The sequence below is a fragment of the Phoenix dactylifera genome, unplaced genomic scaffold (genome assembly GCF_009389715.1).
Source record: "Phoenix dactylifera cultivar Barhee BC4 unplaced genomic scaffold, palm_55x_up_171113_PBpolish2nd_filt_p 001279F, whole genome shotgun sequence".
NCBI lineage: Eukaryota > Viridiplantae > Streptophyta > Magnoliopsida > Arecales > Arecaceae > Phoenix > Phoenix dactylifera.
The window spans coordinates 97828-119783 of record NW_024068612.1 but is presented as its reverse complement, the minus strand read 5'-3'; the positions used below and the strand labels follow the sequence as shown (position 1 = coordinate 119783).

Sequence of the window (21956 nt, the reverse complement as noted above, 5' to 3'; positions counted from 1 at the left end):
TTGATTTGCACACTCCCTTTTGAAAACAAAATTAAATTCCCTCTAAAATCTTTCATCATTTTCCTTTGCTTAAATATTCATGTCTTGAAAAATTTTGGATCCATGCTCTGCTATTGACGATGGACACCAACCTCCGGTGTATGGCATGCTTTTTTTTTTTTTTTGGTACAAATGGCATGCGTTTTCATATCGAGATACATATCTATATATCTTTCGGCAAAAATAGCCACGTGCCATCCACGCGCCTCCAACCAATAGCCTCTCCTTCCGTACGCTCCCCGACGGCTCCTATGACCCATTAGAAAACCGTAGCGGATAAAGGCACCATCAGTAAACTTACCCCTCCTTTCCTCATCATCACATCGCCCATTCTTCCGGAAGACGTCCCCCAAGAAGAGCTAGGTGAGGGCTCACCTATTCTCACCGAAGCAAGCGGATAAATGCTCTGCCTCACTTTCCAGTCGTCCCCGGCGAAGACCCCGAGCTTTCCAAAACCCTAGCCTCTTGGGAAAGAGGAATCCAACCCGCAGCTTCTCACTTGGTCACTCTTCTCTCCGCCGGCGAATCGAATTGGGTCGGGGGATTGATCAGTCCCGGTGATCTCTGGCGGTGAGCGGCGGCGGCGGCGGCGGTGATGGACTTCTTGGAGGGGAACCTGGAGCTGAGGGAGAGGCAGAGGCTGGAAGGCCACACCGATCGCGTTTGGAGCCTAGCGTGGAATCCAGCAACCGGAGTCTGTGGGATTCCGGCCATGCTGGCCTCTTGCAGCGGCGACAAGACCGTCAGGATCTGGCAGCAGGGTCCATCTGGTTCTTGGGATTGCTCGGTTTGGCTTGTTCTTTGATTCCCTTTCTCTAAGTTCTCTTTGATTGATCTGGTAGTAGCTATGCTTTGATAAACACTGTTTATTTTGAAGTTTTGAAGAGAATCAAAACGAACATTAATTTTGTCCATGCTTTTGGGGTGACAAACCTGTTTGTAGAAATTCTGGTTGTAGAAATCTGGTATCACATAAGTTTCATTCAAGTAATACATGTATGTATGTATGTGTGTGTGTGTCTATATATATATATATATGTGCATGCATGTATGTAAATATATGTATTATGCCACGTATGTATATATGTTAGCTACTTTAAAAAAGAGTTAACAATTTGAAATCAATGATGGACTATTCAAATTCAAGATCCAAATCATTGAACATGATTACAGTACAAAAAATGTGTAGAAATCAAACTTTTTGGTGGTCTCTGACTTAATCATCAAGCAGGTGGCAAAGACATTTTTAATAGCATGATACCATCTTTTACTATGATCTAATCATCAAATGTAAGGAATTTAATTCTATTCATGTTTTAAGATGTGTGAATCATGACTCACATAGCAGATTTCAGTTTATATACCCTTATCTCATGTTTTTACCACCACTGTGTGATTGATATCATTCATATTCATATTGACTGGATGTATAGGTTCAAGACCACCAAAATATATGAAATTTTAGTCTCTAGATATTTTTATAGTGTAGATCATGTTTAACAGTTTGGATCTTCAACTTGAATAGCCCATCATTGATTTTAAAGTTGTTAACTCCTTTTTTTTTTGTTGAAAACGGCAATTCATATAGCTCTAACTTGAGTACATCCAGCCAAATCCAAAGAAAGTAAAGAAGTTGTTAACTCCTTTACAAGCAGTTAATGTATAGTCCAGCTCCCATGCACATATAGATTCACTCACATACTCTCACACACATATATATAGACAATATATATACATACATACATATATAAATACATGTATACATTTACATATGCACACACATATTTTTTGATACATATATACACCTATATGCAAATACACACACATATATATGTATGTGTGTATGTATGTATATAGGTGTATATGTGTATATATATGTATACTTGTATATATTCACTGCACTTATTGGAAGTTAGCAGGGATTGATCACATGTCATCAAGTTGTGTATGAGATTGATAGAGTAAAGGTAACGAGTTGTGTTTTCTACCATGTTGAGCATTTGAAATGGGGAAGATATAAAAAAGAGAAAATGGCGGAGGAAGTATCTGGATGTCATTGATATTTTCCAGGCAAACTTACTTGGAAACTTGGAAAAGGTGCCAAATGCATGGATGTCTCTTTGCTTACACGCTACTTACCAAAATCTAACCAAGGGGACATGTTGGAATAGAAACAAAGGTTTTCATTATTCTAGTACTCTGTGTGATATGCCAATGTTTAATATGAAATTGAATGTAAAATGTTGAATTATTACCAGTCAATTAATTTCAACAATAAAGCAAGTTTCAACTTCATTTTAAGAAGTTTGTTTCAAATGGCCAAGTTACCATAAAAGCTTATCTAATAAGTCATATAGATTCTGAAGAACTATAGTATTGGATTGTATTGGGTCATAAACAAGTGTTTATTAGTGATTGTGATGCAACTTTTTGAGGTGTTTGTGGTATTGCTCTTATAGAATGCTATATTAGTTCAAATTATTAATTCAATGCTATCTTTTCATCTCTCAATACATAGTTTTGAGAAAAAGTTATTAGAAAAAAACTTGTAAGTAATTTAAATTATCAAATAAAAAATAGCAAATTTCAACTATTTAACTATTATAAACTATTATGACTAGAACTCAACTAGGCTATTGATAAGGCTGCAAATGGGGTTGACTCGTGACCTACCCCGACCCCCCCCCCCCCCCCCCCGCGCGCGCGCGCGCGCTCGCTTAGACCCGACCCGACCCATTTTGGAGGACTCGTGGGGCTGGGTCGGATTCTAAAATTGGACCCATTCTATTTTCGGGTTGGATCTGGATTTGCTGAATTCAGATCCGACCCGATCTATTTGAATTTTGGTTGTTAATAACTTATTGCTGCTTGTTAACAATCTCAATGTGATATTACTTTGCCACCACTTGCACCAAAGAGTCTTGAGGTATGAGGAATGAATGGATGTTCCCAACTGTATCATTTTGCTTTTGCCCCTGCCCGAATTTTATCAAGAACAGAACCCATTAATATATTGCAGATTAACAGTTTAAGCCTTTTAAAAGGTCACTAATTAAAGAAAAATGCACAACAGATAGGTTCAAAGGTGGTCAATTTTGGAATAGTTGCGTATAATAATTTGATACGCCAGGAATGGGTCTATCCTTGGGGAAGATCTTAGCTTTCTTGGATGTTATTGGCTTTCCAAAGAGAAACAAGGAGAGGTGATCTAACTCTGCCGTCATTAAGAAATTTGTACATGTCACGGTGAGAAGCTTTATAATGGAGTTGAATCCCTCCGAGACTACATCTATGGTGGTTTGCGGCTTGGAATTTGAGAGGAGAACAACAAGTTGAGTTTGTTCTGATTAATCTTGAAATGCCACTGGTCTCCTGAGTTTGAATTGCTAACTTTCTATGCCAACATTGTATAGTCAACCCCTAGATAACTAGGACGTACAGAACATCTAAGCTATGGGTTCTAAAAAGAAAAACATGGTTTTTACTGTGATGCTTTGTTTATTCTATTGTATATAGTTTAATTATCAACTTTGTAATTTTTGCAATGGCTTCTAATTTTGTGACCCAAACCGGATCCGACCCGGATCCAAATTTTTTGGATTGGGACCAGATTATATATGGACTCGACCCGACCCAAATGGAGAAAAGGGAGAACCATTGAGCTGAACGGATGAGAGAGAGAGGGGGGGGAGGGCTTACTTGAGGCGTCTGATGGCGAGGATAATGAGAGAGCCCTTGAAGGCTCACAAATGATCGAACAGAGGGGGCGCATTGAATCGAAAGGATTTAATCACTGAATCGAGGAGTGATGTTGAACCGTTCTGGCCGAGCGTCAGTTCGATCCGATACGGGCTGAGCTGTCTAGTTTGGGTCCCTTCGGCAATTACTGGTTTTAAGTGTTGGACTATGTTGACCAACCAAAATTGGCACTCAGCATGAATCTGCACACCGATTTAATTCTTTCTTTTAATTTTTTAATTAAAAATGATTTTATTTTTTTATTATTGTTTTGGCGCAGTGAAGAACATGTGCTAGCATCACATGGGACAACACATACTCTTTTTACAAGTAGCCGCCGTGCCCATTGGTGCCAACACTAAAACCTTGCCGCAAAAACTTCTTCTATTCTAACTGCCTTATTTCTATGCAAACAAATTTTGAATTAATAATGTATAAGTTCAGTATAAAAATCATAATTTAGTTCTGTTAAAAACACTGAATAATATGATTTTAATGCATTAGAGGCTAATGTTCTTGATTTATCTTGATATTTTGATGTTCAATTTGTTCCAATAACCTTATTATTGATTGGTGTTAATTGTGCATGGTTCATGTGTGGGCTAGTTTTAAAAATTTTTGAATCAAACATGTAAACTTGGACCCTGAAGTAAAGAAAAATTATAAGATTGAATTATGAATACACTTCTATCTAAATTAAGTGAGTCCCCACCCCTCCTCCCCAAAATGAGTCCCCAACCATCACACTCATTTAATGGAATAAGTGATTTCATACATCTTGTGGTCATGCACAATTTTCCTTCATCATGCTTGTTCTTTAGTAATGATGAACCCACATGGCATCCCATTTCATGCATACTTGGAGCTGACTATCTGTTGCTTAAGTTCATTAAATCTCAGAATTCTCATGGTCGACATTCTTAAACAATTCCCCACCAAATTTCCTTTAGGGTATGCAACTTGCGTTAAAACTATACTTAATGAATACTACATGGGCTATTTGGATAGATGTAGTCAAGGGATCACATATTCCACAATGAGAACCTTATGTAAGCTCATATATACACTAGGCCTTAGTTAAGCATACAAATAACAACAGAAGTAGATGGATATACTGGATTCCCATCATCCTTGATGCAATTTTATTAATTTCTTTCTTCACCCTTCAAGATTTGAAACATAAAATAGGATTTTTTCTGTAGATTTTCAAGTAAAATTTTTGTATGATGGGTGAACATGCCTCTGCTAGACAAGGTATTCCCATTATCACAGTTGTAAGCCAAATTTGATCAGGAAGAACCTTTGAATTAATGGGTTGAAGATAATCACCCTTGCTCTTTGACATCAAAAAAGTGATTGTGAAATTTCTAATATAGCTTGTCAAGCATGTTGGCCACTCTACTTGCCCCCTTAAGAAGCAAAATCAACATATTAAGCTGCATCATATCTCTTCTCAGTTCACTATCTGCACTTCTGCAGAATAAAAGATTTTCTGTAACATAAAGTAATGAGCTCATGTGGTCTTTGAAAGAAAATCAGTTTGATATAGTCACACTTGAAACCTGATAGCTTATTCAAAATGTCAAATCTTTACTCTCTCTCTCTCTCTCTCTGCTCGTGCAAGCATGATATATTGTCTTAAAATAGAAAATGTCTATACTGGAACATAGGTCCTAATGTACACTCAAATCTGAACTTTCTGACTTCAAGAAGCATACTTAATGATTTAATATGATTAAATTGTCTTGCTGACTTTGATAGGATTGCAGGAGTCTCCTGCCACTAGGACTTTCCCAGCAAACCATCAAAGCACGTCTAACAATTTATTTTGTTATTCTGTAGTACACCTTTTTTTTTTTTTTTGCTTTTTGGCATGAATGCAACACCTGTCATCCAAACTACCTGATTGAAGTATGGGAATCTACCAATGTTTCAACTGTTTTGTTTTTATTGGAAATTTGATCAATGAAGCTCTTTGGATAGGTTTTCAAATGGCATAGGTGTTGCCTTTAAAGTTCTCCTGTATTTTCTAGGTTCTTTAATTCATGAACTATTATCCCTGAAATGTTGCCATTGGATGGAATGCACTTTCATCTACATCACTTGTAGATGGAAATGTGATCGATCAACAGAAAAATTTAAGATAAACACTTCTTATAAGTTTTAAGTTGAGGTTTTGAGTTTAACAACTCGTGACTCTCTTGCCATCAGGTCAATTATTAGTTTTGCAATAATTACATTCTGGAAAATTCTTTGAATGCAGGCTGTTTTGGAAGATAATCATACTCGCACAGTCAGGTCTTGTGCATGGTCTCCTAGTGGAAAGTTACTGGCAACAGCAAGTTTGATGCTACCACTGCTATATGGGAATGTGTCGGTGGTGACTTTGAATGTGTTGCTACACTGGAGGTACAACTTTCATGAGGATGTATTGTGGTTTTCATTTGTTATTTGAATTGGTTCAATGATAATAAGTATTTATGCATCTGTTTTATGTATAGGGTCATGAAAATGAAGTTAAGAGTGTTTCATGGGATGCTTCTGGCTCCTTGCTAGCCACATGTGGTCGAGACAAGACTGTTTGGATATGGGAAATGCAACCTGGTAATGAGTTTGAGTGTGTATCTGTGTTGCAAGGTCATACCCAGGATGTCAAGATGGTGCAATGGCATCCATTTATGGAGGTTCTGGTTTCTGTCAGCTATGACAACTCAGTCAAGGTATAGAATTGTTGAAATAGTGTCTTTTATCTTCTAGAAAAAAAAGATGTTTTCAACTTCCAGTAGTTTCTTTATTGGCTGGATGAGGTTAGCAATATCCAGTGTGGTGCTAGATCTGGGCAGAGGATGGTGACAGTGATGATTGGCATTGTGTGCAAACACTAAATGAAGCTAGCAGGTATTTAACTTGTCACATTTTTCTTTTCCTGTCAGTGAATTCAATTATTGTTGTTGTATCTGCTAAAGATGAATGATGATTATGGAGATTTTGCCTTCTGTGCAAAAAGAGTTAAACAAACAAGTGACGCTCAAGATTTCACAAACAAGGAAAAGTAAAGGGAAGAAATAAGCACAATATTATTTAGTTGATCACAAATTCAGGATATGGGAACAATTGCAAAGGCATGTTGTTCGGCATGTTAGCATAATAGCAGTTTCATTGCTATTCAACATTGGCACTAAAGTTCCTGATGAATTGATGCAAGAAAACATGTTCTCAATATAATCATCGATTATGCTAGCCCATAACATTTGTCCTCATATGATCCACTAGTGTTCCATAGCAAGAAAATTTATTATTGCATGCAAATCTACTCGAGTTGATGAGCAAGTAGCCAGTTGGCTGTTTGGTGCAATCCTGTTAACAAGCTCCAACAAATATCTACCACTTATTCTTGTAATTTTGTCATAGAAAATCATCTACAGAGAAAAAGACATGGTTAGTGTTTGATAATTAATCTCTCTCTAGCCCCCCTTCTCTCATTAGCCTCCCCCCTCTCCTCCCGCCCCACCCCAAATATTTTTTCCAAATTTACTGAGGAGATACAAGCTTATGGGTTTCATGCTCCCCATTAAGTACATAAATTGGCGGTTCATCTTTCTATTCATTCTTCCATTCAATTAAATATTGTGGTTTAAGTTCTATACAAGGTAAACAAATAAGGTTCCTAAGTCATAAAAATATCAAAGATTTAAGATAACATCGTTTGAGTTTGTAAGAAAATATTAGATGTTGGTCAATGCACTATTTTAGAAAAAGTTACGTCTGAATTGTTTATTTTGGTCTGATCACAGTATTTCTGATTTGGAATCTTTACCTTAGGATCTTTTATGAGCATATGTTATGCTTACATAATATGTGAGCTATAAGGAGACTGAGGTTTGCCATACCAACCCATATTTTTTTGTACTAGGCATATTGTACCATACCAGTAAGGTATCGATATATGCTGAGATTCAATACGACACAAGGACCAAATTGGCCTGTACTAAGCCCGTACCACCTGATTCTAGCAATTCCATGTCTGGGCATAAGAAAAGTGCCTCTCGACCTGGTGTTGGTACAAGAGCTGTCTTATATCGTACACATAAGGTACTAGTATAGTACCCTATATTGGTATAATAAATCTTGAATGAGACAAACAATAATCACACAATATTACCTTGATATTTATTTGCTTATTTGGATTATGGTGAAACAAATGTCCATGTTTGCAATGCATACTTATTACTCTTCCTCCTTTTTGTGCATACTCGAAAAATAATCCTTGTAGTAGCATTTTGAGATTGCACGAGATATTGACTTGTTTTTATTTTGTGCTTTGTAGTGGTCATACATCAACAGTTTGGGCAGTGTCTTTCAACTCTAATGGAGATAGAATGGCTACCTGCAGGTATGTACTTAACTTGTTTGTTATAGTAAATATTCATAAGAAAAGGTCAATAAAATAGTTATTAACTTTGCAGTGATGATCTGACATTAAAGATATGGGACACTAGTGCTAAAGCATCTGAGACAAGTGGCAGTAGCTGTGGATCTTGGTGAGATGCAACTATACTTTTGACTCCTCAATCATTTTGCATGGTTTATGTAATTTCTCTTTTAGGTGTATAAGTTTCTAAGACATTTCAATGAGAGATTGTTGTTACGAAATTTGTTTATGTAATTAATGTGCATTCAAGTTTTTGCTACCAAGATTTGTTATAACATAGAGAATGTATTGTACTATAACCATCAAGCTTTGTTCTCAGTATGAGCATAGAGAGTTTTCTGTAAAAATATTTAGTTAATTTTTATCAATAGGGAACACCTTCATTAATATGAGAGCATACAAAACCAAGAAGAAGAATATTTCTTGTTTCTTTCATTTTCAAGATATGCGTAGGGAATTATAATGTTACTTGAAGTTGACCATTTGGACTGCTCATCTTTTTTTTAATTATTTGTTAGCAAGTTCTCTCCTAATATTCTACATAGTTATTCAATAAAACCAGCACTATGGTACCCTTAGCTGCTTTCTATTAAGTTGGAAGCTATCTTTCATTGAGTTCATTGAATTGCAAAGGCCTCATTGGTTGCAGAATATGCAATGGGAGGATAGGTATCTATATTCCTCACTGTTCCTCCAAAAGGTACTTAACTACTTATCCCATGGGATAAGGCTATTTGCAACCATGGGAAAAAAGATGAAAAGGTTAAAAGGTGGGATGAAAAAAGTAAAAGGGGAGGAATAACTCTTCATAAAAAGGTGATCGATTAAGTTTATTCTGCACCCACAATGGTTTTGTTCTTTGAATTCTCACTTATTACATGCTGAATAGAATCAAACTGTTCCATTAAAATGTAAAATGTTTGGCAGGGTAACCCAGTATTCCTTTTATTTGGACTTATTCTGTGACGCAAGGGACAAAAGGTATGAGCCATTCAAATTTGTCTATCTAATAGATCGACCCAAATTCTATAAAGAATGGGAGGTGATTTGAGAAGATGTGGTTCAGAATGCGACATTTTTTCAACATGTCTAAAACCAGATTTGTTTGAATACTTGCATGATCACAAAGTGCATGTTCAGAGAAATCATCAAAAGCAAAAACTTCATAAAGTGCAGGAGTAGATTCAGAAATGCTAGGGGATAGAAAAAGTTAAGAAGAGAGTGTTTAAAGAATATTCCAAATGTCTTGATGAATTTATTTCAGAATAATTTGGGGAATATTCACAAAAAGTTGTTATTTATTAATGTAAGTTGGTGAATTGTCCCTCTTACAGCAAATATTGGGAATTTGGGATGGTTAGGGGAGTATTGCTAATGAAGATTTGAGATGATTGGAGGTTTTTGCCCATAGATCCTCGAAAATTGTCTTTTTTTTTTTGGATCAGATGTATTATACAGCTCTTGTATAAATACATCCTTTAGAGTCATAGAACAAAAGATCATGAAGCGGTTAAGGTGTAGAGGAGGAGGCCCAAGAGAAACCATTTTGTGTGATTCACAACATGTGACGCAACCCAATCTGCAGAAAATTGTCTTTAGGAGTTGTATGATAAAGAAACATGCACATTAATATCTTTATTTGAGGGAAAGTGGAGGCAAAACCACCCAGAATTCAGAGAAGAGAAAGACTGTGATAGAAGAAGAAGGGAGAAGAGGAAAAGGAAAGAAAAGGAAAAAAATTCTCCACAAGATAGACAGAATGTATCTACTATAAAGTAGAACATCAGCAAACCTATGTACTGCTTCTAGGTGCTTAGAACATTTGTTGAATAACCGAATGCTTACCTGAACTTGACTCTTCATTGAAGATTGATTTAGAATTATATTTGCATTTTATTGTGTCCAACATGATTATAGAATCAGTATACAGTTGATTAAATGCCACTCAAATTTCTCCAGGAATGTAAGATGATCTCCATCCTGTCCAAAATGATATGAAAGAACTTGGGGAGTGCTGAATATTTAGTTTGTCCAAAACATCAACCTGAATGGTTTTGGTAAAGTTGCATCTTAGAAATAGATGGTCGTGTGACTCCACAAGTTCACTGCAAAGTTCATCTCCAAGTACACATCCTCCAAGGTCCCCTGTCTTAGAAACAGATGGTCGTGTGACTTCATAGGTTCACCGCAAAGTTCATCGCAGAGTACGCATCCTTAGAAGTTCTGCCTGACTCCTGTTCATATTTTCTCTATTGTTGAATCTGTTGTTGAAGCTTAACCAATTTTGATTTTTACGGGCACACATTTTCCATATTATTTTTTCAAAGGGACACCATAAGCAACTAGAGCTCAAAGGGTTGTAAGAGTAGTGGTTGTGAACTTGTTAGAGGCACGATCTCTCTTGAGAATTGTACTAGTGTTTGTAGATGGCCTGTGATGTTCAAGCAGGTCAAGAAGTTTATTCAATTCCAAAGGGGAGAATATGAATGACCGGACTTGTGAAGTAGAGAGTCTCTCGTTCCACTGCAATGCAGCAGTGGTTCATTTCTTTTGCAGCAATCGTAGGGGTTGGGAATTTGATAGCGGATGGGAGAACAAAATAACATCCAGAAATTAACAACCAACATGTTCCGCTTGAACCGAATTTTGTTCCTAAAACGGAGGCAAAACAGCAACAATGCTTTTCCATGTGAAGGAGAGTCTTTTTGTAGGTTTCAACATGCACATTAATAGTATCATGTCAGTCAGATGGGTTTTGCTTCCTATTGAAAACTTGTAATTTATTTGGCAAATGGACATTAGAGGAAACCACTTGTTGCAAAATCTTGTTTTACCTATTTTTTGAAAGGACAAGGGGATCAATGTAGTGGAAAAAGGATCTTGTTCATGAGGTATCTACATCTAAAACTGCTTAAAGTGATTGAAGAAAATTTTACCAAGCTATTATGTGATTCTAGAGTTAAATCTTTCATCTCGGGATATCCTAAGACTGCCAAATCATAAGATCCTTTGAATCATGCTATCCACAGTTGCATTGGTTGTATGCTCTTTTGAAGCCTTTCTTGGCCTCCAATCTCTAGCTAACTGCAAGCTAAGGAGATGCTTCACACAAAGAGTAGATTTATTTCTTTAGATCAATCTCTCTCTTTCCTTTCTTTTAGTAGAGCTTGTGGTGCCCCCTCTCTCTTATTTTTCTTTTCTCTCACATATTACACAATGAGCCACACCATGCCCCCTATTAAAGAAATATATAGGAGAGAGCTATGATTATAATGGTTGGCTCCAACTTGGCAACTTGGTATCCTAGTGAAACTAGGACATCAAGAAAAGGGGTGTTCCTTACTTGGATGCCTCCTCTCTTTGTAGTTGAACTCCCCAGGAGAGTTCGGAGAAATAGGGAGGGGCAGCACACTAGGAAAAGTGGCCACCTACTTCTATATAATAGATTTGCAAAAATTAATTAAACATGTTCAAAATATAAACAATAGGTTGGGCCCTAGGACTCCCATGTCAGATCATGTATTTGCCCCAGTATGGACACAATGCCATATGATGATTCCCATGTTGGATAGCTTAATCTCTTTCCAGTAAATCAGTGTGCTCCTTATCAATGGTGCAATCTTGTGTACCATGGTTGATAGGTTTGGTCCTAAATTTACTTATCTCTAGATTGCAGCAATGTGTCTTACCCCATAGATTGAAGGATTACTTGCAACATGGACGGAAGAATCGTCCTAAACCGCCCGATTCGGGGCTTACCGAGCCGTACCAGCGGCAAACTATGATGGTTTGGGCAACGAAAACAAGAAACTGGCGATGGAGGGAGAAAAGGAGAAGGAAAGAGAGAAAAAGAAAGAGAGTGGGGGGAAGGAGAGAGAGGGAGGGTGGCTGCCGGCCGATAGAGGGCTGGGGAGTTGCGCGGAGGGGCGAAGGAGGGGCTCGGCTCTGGTTCTCCTGTTTCGTTTGAAATAGGAGTCTTGGAGGGCTCCTTTTTATTTTTGAACTTTTTAAATTAAGTTGGTAAACTCCTTGCCGACTTCACTTTTTTAAAAAAAATAAAAATAATTAAGTAAAGTCGGCAAGGGGTTTGCCGACTTCACTTAAAAACTTTGAAAATAAAAAAGAGCCTTTTTTAGGGCCCTTGTTTTGAACGAAATAGGGGAACTGAAGGCGGAGCTCTTCCTCCGCCCCTCCGTGCAGCTCTCCGGCCCTTCGTCGGCCTCCGTGGGTCTTCTTCTCTCTCCCTCCCTCTCTCCCCCTTCTCTCTTTCTTTTCCTCTTTCCTGTTCTCCCTCTCCCCCACTCCCTCTACTATGTTGGTATAGGCACGGAACGACATGGGGGCATATCGAACCTTGCCCCCGAACAACCGGTTAGGGCCCTGGTTTCGGCACAGCAATCTTTGATTTGTAACATTCACACCTTAACTCTTGATGGTGATTTCCAAGGTGCATTGCCATTATTGACTATTCAATGTAATAGCAGACTCATATGCCAATGCGAGGTCACCACCCTAGTGAAGAAGGAACTCACTTAGGCCCTGTACATTTCAACAGCCACATAGGTGTGATCCTATCCTTACCAATAGTTATGAATAAATTTACAGCATTCATGGACTCTTTTTTGGCATTAGGACTGATGTGGGACATATACCTAACACTGTTTAACGATGATACAAATGAAATATCCATGTTATATTCTAACCAATCTTTATAAATTACATGAAAATGGATTTTAGGGGATGCGGAAACATTTTTACCAGTCAATACCCTTTGAGCGTCATCATAGATTTCTTATTAAACATGTTGAGCAGTTGGAGATTGTTGAAGGAGATTGTGATTTGAAGTTATATGAAGTAAGAAAAGTTTCTTACCCCCTATAAGAAAGCTTTCATGAATTGTAGGTATCCTGGAGGAAGCAATTAATGGTATCTTATTTTTGTGCCCCATGGCTGACAACCATCTAAACATGTTAATATATGTGCATACAGGTACAGCGTTAGCTAGAATTAAGTGCCAAGGAGGTTGAAGATTCAGTTCTCTGCTCATGCAAATTCTATGATGGACCTTATAGATTGGGGATTTGTAGTGTTCGACCATGAACTATAATAGAATGCGTAAAAGTTTAATGTATATATTATATGTGTGTTGGTGGTCTCTTACTGACATTTTAAGTAAAAAGAAAATAGAAAATGGCAATTAAGTTGCTATGCTGAAATCAATCAAACAATCAATCATACATACATACATACACACACACACATGTATACATACATACCTACATACATATGTATGTATATACATACATAAATATCCTAAAACAGATAAAGAACAAAATTCAGTTAATTATGATGCTCCCGAATGATAAATAAAATTGATGAATTTCATCATGCCTCTGAAATTGTCCATTTTGTGACCTTCTTGATACATAGGTAAGAAATCTTTGAAGCATCAGATTTTTAGTATCCTTGTCATTTTGATGTTGCAGATTATGTCTAATAATGTGAATTTTTGGTCTTGATGTTCCATCATTGGTCTCATGATAAAACTCTCTCTCTTTCTCTCTCTTCCTCCTTCCTACACACAAACACAACTATTACAGTCATGCAGTTACTGTTTATTTCCTGAGTAAACCAAAATAAAGTCCCTTCTTTTAGCTTTATTCAGGTTAATTTAGCCAACTAACTCTTTGGTCACCTGATTGAAGACCCAATGACGAGGGTTACTTTTGGGATTTCAGAAAAATTGAAAAGAACCTTTCCATACCTAATGGTTTTAATTAACTAAGTTAAAACTATTCAGGGAGGCGGGTTCAAATAGTTTTACTTGGTGAACAAGGAATAAGTACCTTTTTGAATAAAGTTATTTAAATATCCCAGTTATTTTTTTGGAAACATAGGGCCATTGTGATTGTAAAAGATTTTAGATAAATAACATTATTCTTTTACTACATTGTGATTCAATTATGAATGAAGAACCTTGACTTCATGTGTACGTAAAGTAATGCAAAAATACAGGCTTGGTTGGGTTTATCCAAGCATGTGTCCAAGCTACTAGACTTTGTGGCCTTTGGCATGAGTTTTATCCCTTAAAAGTCTGAAGAAACACGAATTCATCTAGGACTCGTACTATGATTTAGCATTACAGTTATCATTATTTTAGTTTGAAGATTCCATTCCCTCTGCAGGAAACATTTTTAGCATCAATATTCCTATTTTTCCATTAGTAACTCAAAAAAGGCTATCAGACTTCATCATCTTATCCACCCCAAATTTTCTTGTTTTAAAGATCAGGAGCAAGTTTAGTTTTCCTTACACGAGGAACAAATTCTTCAGCCAATTTGGTTGGTAGGCTGGAGTCTAACTGAAATCACTTGGTTTCTGCTGGCATGGTCCAGAATCTTCTTCCGGCCTATACCAGAAGATTTTCAGATGTTGAATGCCCTAATTGTAGGATACCTTCCAGAGGAATTACTCTCATTCGCATGATGGTAAATATGTATTTTGAATAATTTAGAAGTCATCGAGGGTCGAGGCCCAATCTACATGCTTGACATATTTATTTTATCAGCAATCTGCAATCATCTTTTGTTATCTGATAAGAACGTTTTTCTGGTGCTGTCAGGAGACACCTCTGTACCATCTCTGGTTATCATGATCGAACCATATTTTCAGTTAATTGGTCAAGGTATATGCTTCAACATCATGTATTCCTCTTTAACTTTTTAAGTCGTAATCTAAGTTGGACAGATTCAATAGTGTCATATCTTGTACGTCTGACTACTTTAACTTCATATAAGTAGGCAAAAACTGTTGCTTGTGGAAATGCAAAATCAAAATGTAAAATTTAATTTTACGGTCTGTGTTGTTTTAACAATAATGGAGTATTCTGAACAATCTGGAGCACTTAAGGTCCCTGGTCCTCCTGAAGTCATTGACCCCCCCTCCCCTTTCTAACTGCCTCATAGGTAGTAGCAGTGTAACATGATTAAATTCTATGGTGAAATTGCCCAAATTTCAAGGCAACAGTTGAGAATAAAGTCTACGAGTCCAACCTGCTGCACCTTGTATAGTCAAAGGAGAACTGCATCCTCATCATGACCATTTATTTGCATTTTTTTTAAGATATAAACTTTCTGTATTCATCGTGGGGGTTTATTTGTACAAGATAATACACTTTTGTACTCACACAACAACCTAAACTATGTAGCTCATATCAATTTTTCATGCGACAGTTAAGAGAATAAATTGTAGTTAGGAGATATTGTTGCTTTGTTACTATCGCATATTTGTTTGCAATTATAGATATTAAAAGAAGATAGTTCATTTTACAATAACATTTCATTTGCAAATTTTCAGTCAAGAAATTCACATTGTTCCATTTCAACAGGGACGGTGTCATCGCTAGTGGAGCAGCTGATGATGCTATTCGTCTTTTTTTTGAGAGCAAAGACAACTCGGTATTTCTCAATGCTCCTTTGGTTGTTCTGAGTGATATTTGCTTGAAGTGTTCTTTTTACTGCAGGACTGGTTTATTGATTCGATTATGTGCTGCTGTAAACTACGTAGAAATTTCATTGTGAAATTCTAAGCAAGTTGCTAATATTAATTCATCTGTCTGTGATTAGTTTTGCTTCCCCTCCAGTGCACTTTAATTTATCTCATCTATATAGTTTAATTTTGTTTTCTGCTTTTGCCTTCATTTCCCACTGTCTAATGCTTTTGTAAGGTTTATCATTATTCAGATTACTCTTTGAAGGCCATATGTATTCTGAACATCAATTATTCTTTTATTTTATTTTCTTTCGTTCTCATATGCAAGCAATCCTGGTCACCCTGTAACTATCACGACCCACGCCCTGATCCGACGGGCCGCCGTGACGGTCCTAGGATGCGGGTAGGCATAAGGCCACCAGCCACCACGTAGAACCTTACTTACTTATCATGATCATCAATGAATCCCTCAAAATTTTGGCATGATACATGCACAAAATGATCACTTTTCCTATTTCTATATTTACCTGTCAGGATATATCAATACATACACAACCCCACCTGTCAGAGCAGCACATATAACCTGCTACAATATAAACCTGGACAAGATATCGCAATACATCATCACAGGCACACAACTGATCTGCACATATATATATATATATACCTGCTTCCCAATCCATCCATGGTCAACCCATATCCACAAAAGGATCTATGACTGTAACTATACACTATGTACAACAGAAGGTTTATTTTACACCAAAATGTATAAACCTCTATCTACATTATACTATGGAGCGGTACAACCAGCAGGTAACTCTAACCCTGCTCCTCTCTAAACGACATATGTCTTGCACCAAAAATATCAAACTGGGGAGTGAGTATATGAATACTCAGTGAGTGGAGTAGAGAGTACTATGCACTTGAGACAAGATATAATCATGGCTTGAGGTGAAATCTCAAGAGCATATGAATGGTGATCAATAACAAGATGAACATGAACTCAACATAAAGAATATGGAGTAAATCATTAATATCACCATAATCAATATCAACTTATTTGAAGCACATATGGAATAATCAAGTAAACATATATGCTACTCATGAATATGCTCAGCAGATCATAATGCTGGAACATACAAATCGGGTGTCAATATGCTGAAACATCGATAAACAGCTATCAGAAGGTGGGTCTTACGCCCCAGGCGAAACACAACTCCCTACTGTCATATGCATGCATAGAATATTACACCACACCAATAATGTAAATGCTGGCCAGTATCCAGAACAGAAATCCATAGAAATCTGTGAGAATCACCTCAGATCTGAATACTATCAGCACCTCGTGGGAATGCTACATCCGCGGAAAGCCATACTGCACCTTACAGGATCTTACTATGCCCGGTGGCAAGCAGATATATAAGTCGCAGGACTGGCCGATCCTACGCCTAGGGCCGTGTCTCCTCCTAGGAAGGGACTGGGTTCTGCCCACCTAGAAGGCTACTATGTGCACACAGGCCGATGTCTAACCCCATCAACTATGGGTGTCCTATAGATACTGCCAAGCCATGCATGAATGACATAATGCACCTTCCCAATACTCAACTATAAAGGAGTATAATCAAGACTACCACTCACTCGACCACGATCCAATCATAAACTAACATCAGCGTTGGGAGTGAAGAGTCAAGGGAGTGCAATGCAACTCAATATACCACTAAAAAGGCTCTACAAGTCTTTGAAATAGAGGAAATGAAATCAATTTACAAAAGAAGTCATTTCACAACTCGGAACCAATTTAACTACTCTTTTATCCCTTGTAATTCCTCTCAATGTTCCCTCAAATGCATGTCCAAATAATCAAGCATGGAGAAACAAGATTATAGAGGAATCTACTACAATATCAATCAATATGCTCAAGTGGAATCAATTCACACTTGGCGGCATTCATGAAAATGAATTAAGAATGCTCATGGTGCAAAGTACATGACTCCCACTCACCTGCCAATCCGGCACAATCCTGATACACCTTTAAAATCTACAGAAGGCAGTGGGGGACTTCTTCTTGTTCCCTAGCTTCTTGCCCAACTGTGACATGCATTAATTATACATTTAGTCTTGTATCAAGGACTCATAATCTATGTATCAATCATAAGCATAGAAACTTTAATTGACTCAACTCCCCCTTCTCTAAATCTTTTCTTTTCTGTTTTACTTTTTTTTCTATTAATTAACTCACCATTTATGTGTATTAGGGACTCCTTTGCATGAGTACAAGGTCCCCCTTAGCCTAATCTAGGCTTAATACCCTATTATGGCATGAAATTTCTTATTTTCCCACCCGGATGAACAATAACCCGGACCAACAGCGGTTACTTCATCCCGGGTTTGATCTACTTTCCAAACTTCAAACTCTATGAAATTTATACCTAATATTCTACACTTATAGGGGTTTCCAGAAAGGTAACTTGCATCACCATTGGAGGCCGATTGACCTCCGAAATATGTCACTGAAGTCAGGACATCGACACAGGTTTTCTGCAGTCCCGGAAAAACCTTGTCGAAATCCGACTCCTCTTTTAACCTCCTCTAAAACTGTCATCTACCCTTTCTATCGCCTAAATTCTCTAGAATACTTGGTAGGGATGGGGTATTTACCTTTTTTCTTCTGAAAACTGGGGTCTTTGCATAGAGGGGAAGGAGACCTACGCTTTTTCCTTCAGCTGGCAGCGCAACCGGAATTCCCTTCCACCTCAAATTTCCTTCCTCTTTCTTCTTTTCTTCTTCTTCTTCTCTTTTTTTTTCTTTCTTCACCGCCTGAGACTCCCCTCTGAATCAAATCCACCGCCTCAGCCACCACACCCCTATTTAAGTCACTTCAAACACCAAAATTTTCATTTTGCCCTTGCCACTTCATTGCATCTACAATTATGCCATTATCTTTTGATTCTTTCCAATTTTACCCCTCATACCAATTTAAGGGTTACTTTATTGTTCTTTTTCCTATAAAATTTTTTTTTTAGGGTTATTACAGTAACCCTCATCCAATCTTTTGATCCATCAGCAAGCTGCTTAACAGGCTGCCTTGGATCTCTACTGCATGTTCTCAACCTCTCTCCTTGATAGCCTTGGCTTAAGTGGCAGAAGAGACTTGCATCCCAGGCCCATGGCATCCATAGCACCTAGGAATGCTTGTTAAGCATTTCCTAGGTTTTTAGCGTGCTTGTAATATCATGGGGAACCTCCACTGTTTTGGATGGAGACTTACAGTGTGTAGCTATGGATCCAGAACTTAAAGACATCCATCATAATCTGTCACTATGAAATGAAGATACTATTGTTCTTCCAAATTGCCCCAATAAAATTTTCCATCCTGCTCACTGCTTTCTCATCTTTTTTGGACAACTATAAATATTTACTTCTCTTGTGCTCACTCCTCGGCAGAAGTGTTGAAAATGTAGTCCAAGATCTCTGACATCTTACGTTATATATGCCTCAGGTTGATGTACCGTCGTACAAATTACTGCTTAAGAAAGAAAAGGCCCATGACATGGATGTAAACTCAGTGCAATGGAATCCAAAGGTGAACTTTTGCTTTCTAATTGACCTTGCAATCACGTAATCTTACATTTTTTGCTATTCTGGAAGCACTCACTTTATATATGTTTTTATCGATTGATTAGAAGCACTAACTTTATGTTCCTATATTTAAAACCTCAGGAACCTAAACTTCTGGCCTCAGCTAGTGATGATGGGATAATAAAGATATGGGAACTATCGGAAGTAGCCTGATGATAATTTTTGCAGTGTGCAGGGCCTGCAGGCCGATGTCTGATGTCTTTAATTTAATTTTTGGGTCTGCATAGGAATTGAAATGTCAAGCACACGATAGTCTCAAAGTGCTACTACGAGACTTGTAGCATAACTATTTTACTCGGTTATCTTCTCAGATTATTTCTTTTGGCCACCCTTAATCTTGTATTCAAAAGAAACTGTATATGCTGACTTCGCTGATGGTAACATAAACTTGCTTGAATGCAGTTTTGCATCTCCGAACTCCTGGGGGAGAGAGAGAGAGGGACAGAATCTGCTGGCCTATTGAAAACTCTTTTTATAGTACTTCATTCTTCTTCGTAGCTTCAAAATAAATGTATTTACGAAGTTCAAGAGCTTTACTTTGTGTGTAGATGTGTGTGAATGCGAGTGTGTGTGTGAGAGAGAGGCTTGAATGTTCCGCCAAAGAAAGATTTGATAGTTAACATTACATAGATTTGTTAACATTGCATGGATTTGTTAAGAATTGTCATGATCTGGTAAGAATTGTCGAGCTATGCATGCCTTGCAAGCCCAACTAAAGTCCTCATCATGTAGCAACTCACTCCCCATCATCAAGCCATGTTAGCGAAATCCCAGAGGTTTGATCTCATTCGAAGATGACGAAAGAAAATAAACTAGAATCGACATGAAATCGATGATCCTCGAGACTCCAATTCAACAGCGATTCTATACTTTTAACCCGCCAGAATTTGCCCGCCGGAATTCCTCAACCAACGCCTCACGGGCTGATGCTATTCCCTTGGAGACGAAGGAGGTACTGAAGGCTGAGGAATCTGTCCAATCCTTCAGTAGTCCCTCCTGCTCCCAAGTATCTGGCATACAAATACTCCTGGCCATCTCGAACCTGTGCCTTCTTAGCCTTTCTCGCCCAGAATCTTCCAAGCCAGCTTGGTCCCTTGAGGCATCCGTCCGGCGTTTTTCCAATGCCGGGCACCGCTGCTTCTTTCCACTTGAATCCTTTGAAGCTGCTTCACGCCCGCTGCGCTTTTTCAGATCCTCCAATTGAGTACTCTCTGGTGCTGGCATTGGAATATATCAGATCCTACTGCTGCTATTTGGTTCTTGTTTCAAGGGCTGGAAGCCAGGAAAGGCCACTAATGACAGCTTATAATGCAGCGTGTGGAAGCAAAAGCAGGTAGGGAGATGGGTGGGGGACGGAAAGCACAGTGGGAACCAATTGTTTTCACATGGTGTGTGGAGAGGGCACGTGTCTGCGGTGCTACCCTATGGCCGAGTGGCTACCATCATACCCAAAGGTAGTGTTAGATGACCCAAATGAAATCACCAAGGTGATCATAGATCTGTAGTAATCTTTATTCCAGAGTAATGTGATCTCCGATGATTTAAGATCACCACATATGGTATACTATATTATAGTGATTAAAGATTTTTAGGTATCCACGAGTAATCTTTTTGGTATTTCATAAAAATTCAAAATCACTCATCATATAAAAATATATTTATTAATTATATAAAATATTAATATATTTATGAATATATTAGTTTTTAATATATTCTATAAAAATATATTTATTAGTCCTATAAATTATTAATACTATAAGATATGTTAATTATTATTATTATAGAATTGATATTTTTATTTATACTTGTAATATATTGTTTTAACTCTAATAATTATTTTGATTAAAAAATAAGATAAATAGAAGTAAGGTATTAAACACTTTCATTATATAAACATAAAGTACAATAATATATTTCTACTATAATTTAAAATTATCATTGTATAATAATATAAAAATAATATAATTAATAATATATTATAATATAATATACCATAAATATAATATAATTTAATAGTATATTGATATACTAATTTTTTTTGCGAACTGAGGAGCATTTTTGCCCTCAACTTTTAGCCCAAGATTACTGTCCTGGGGTGGTCTTAGATTTCCGACCTCAAGAACGAAAATCTCATTATTGGGTTATAAGATGATTTGAGAGATGGGGATGATTTAGGATTATCATCATATAGTATCATTATGGTGCAGCCAAAGGCAATAATCTCATCACCTTCATCCACATCACTCTTGATTTTGGGATGATCACTCCATACCAAATGCTCCAAAAAGTAGCCGAGTCAACCCCTTATGCGGTGAGCACTGGTTTTGGGATTTTGGGCCGATCGAGTGCAAATATTTGATTGGATATTTGCAGCTACACACAGATTCGTGTCCACGATCATTTCCACATACATCAAGGCCTAGAATATAATCCATCTTGAGGGTTGGAACATGTTGATCATGACGCACAGCCAGCATCTCTCGAAAGAGATGGTCACCATAGTTCCGTCCGCATAAAGCTGCATTGTCTAATGGTGATCAGGAATATTTTACTAATCCACCCAATGGAAGTCCGAAAGCGGATGTGGAAGTACGAAAGCGGTTGCTGGAATTGCTGA

At 37.5% G+C, this 21956-nt stretch overlaps 1 protein-coding gene and 1 pseudogene across 1 annotated transcript; one reads left to right on the top strand and one right to left on the bottom strand.

The window, feature by feature from the left end:
• The first annotated feature begins 529 nt into the window (after window positions 1–529).
• On the top strand, window positions 530–19875 carry LOC120108332 (annotated as a pseudogene).
• A 328-nt stretch (window positions 19876–20203) lies between these two features.
• On the bottom strand, window positions 20204–20563 carry LOC103721477 (protein BIC1-like). The gene has a single exon (XM_008811719.2). It carries the CDS (start codon window positions 20561–20563, stop codon window positions 20204–20206), a length of 360 nt encoding a protein of 119 aa, XP_008809941.2.
• Between the last annotated feature and the right edge of the window lie 1393 nt (window positions 20564–21956).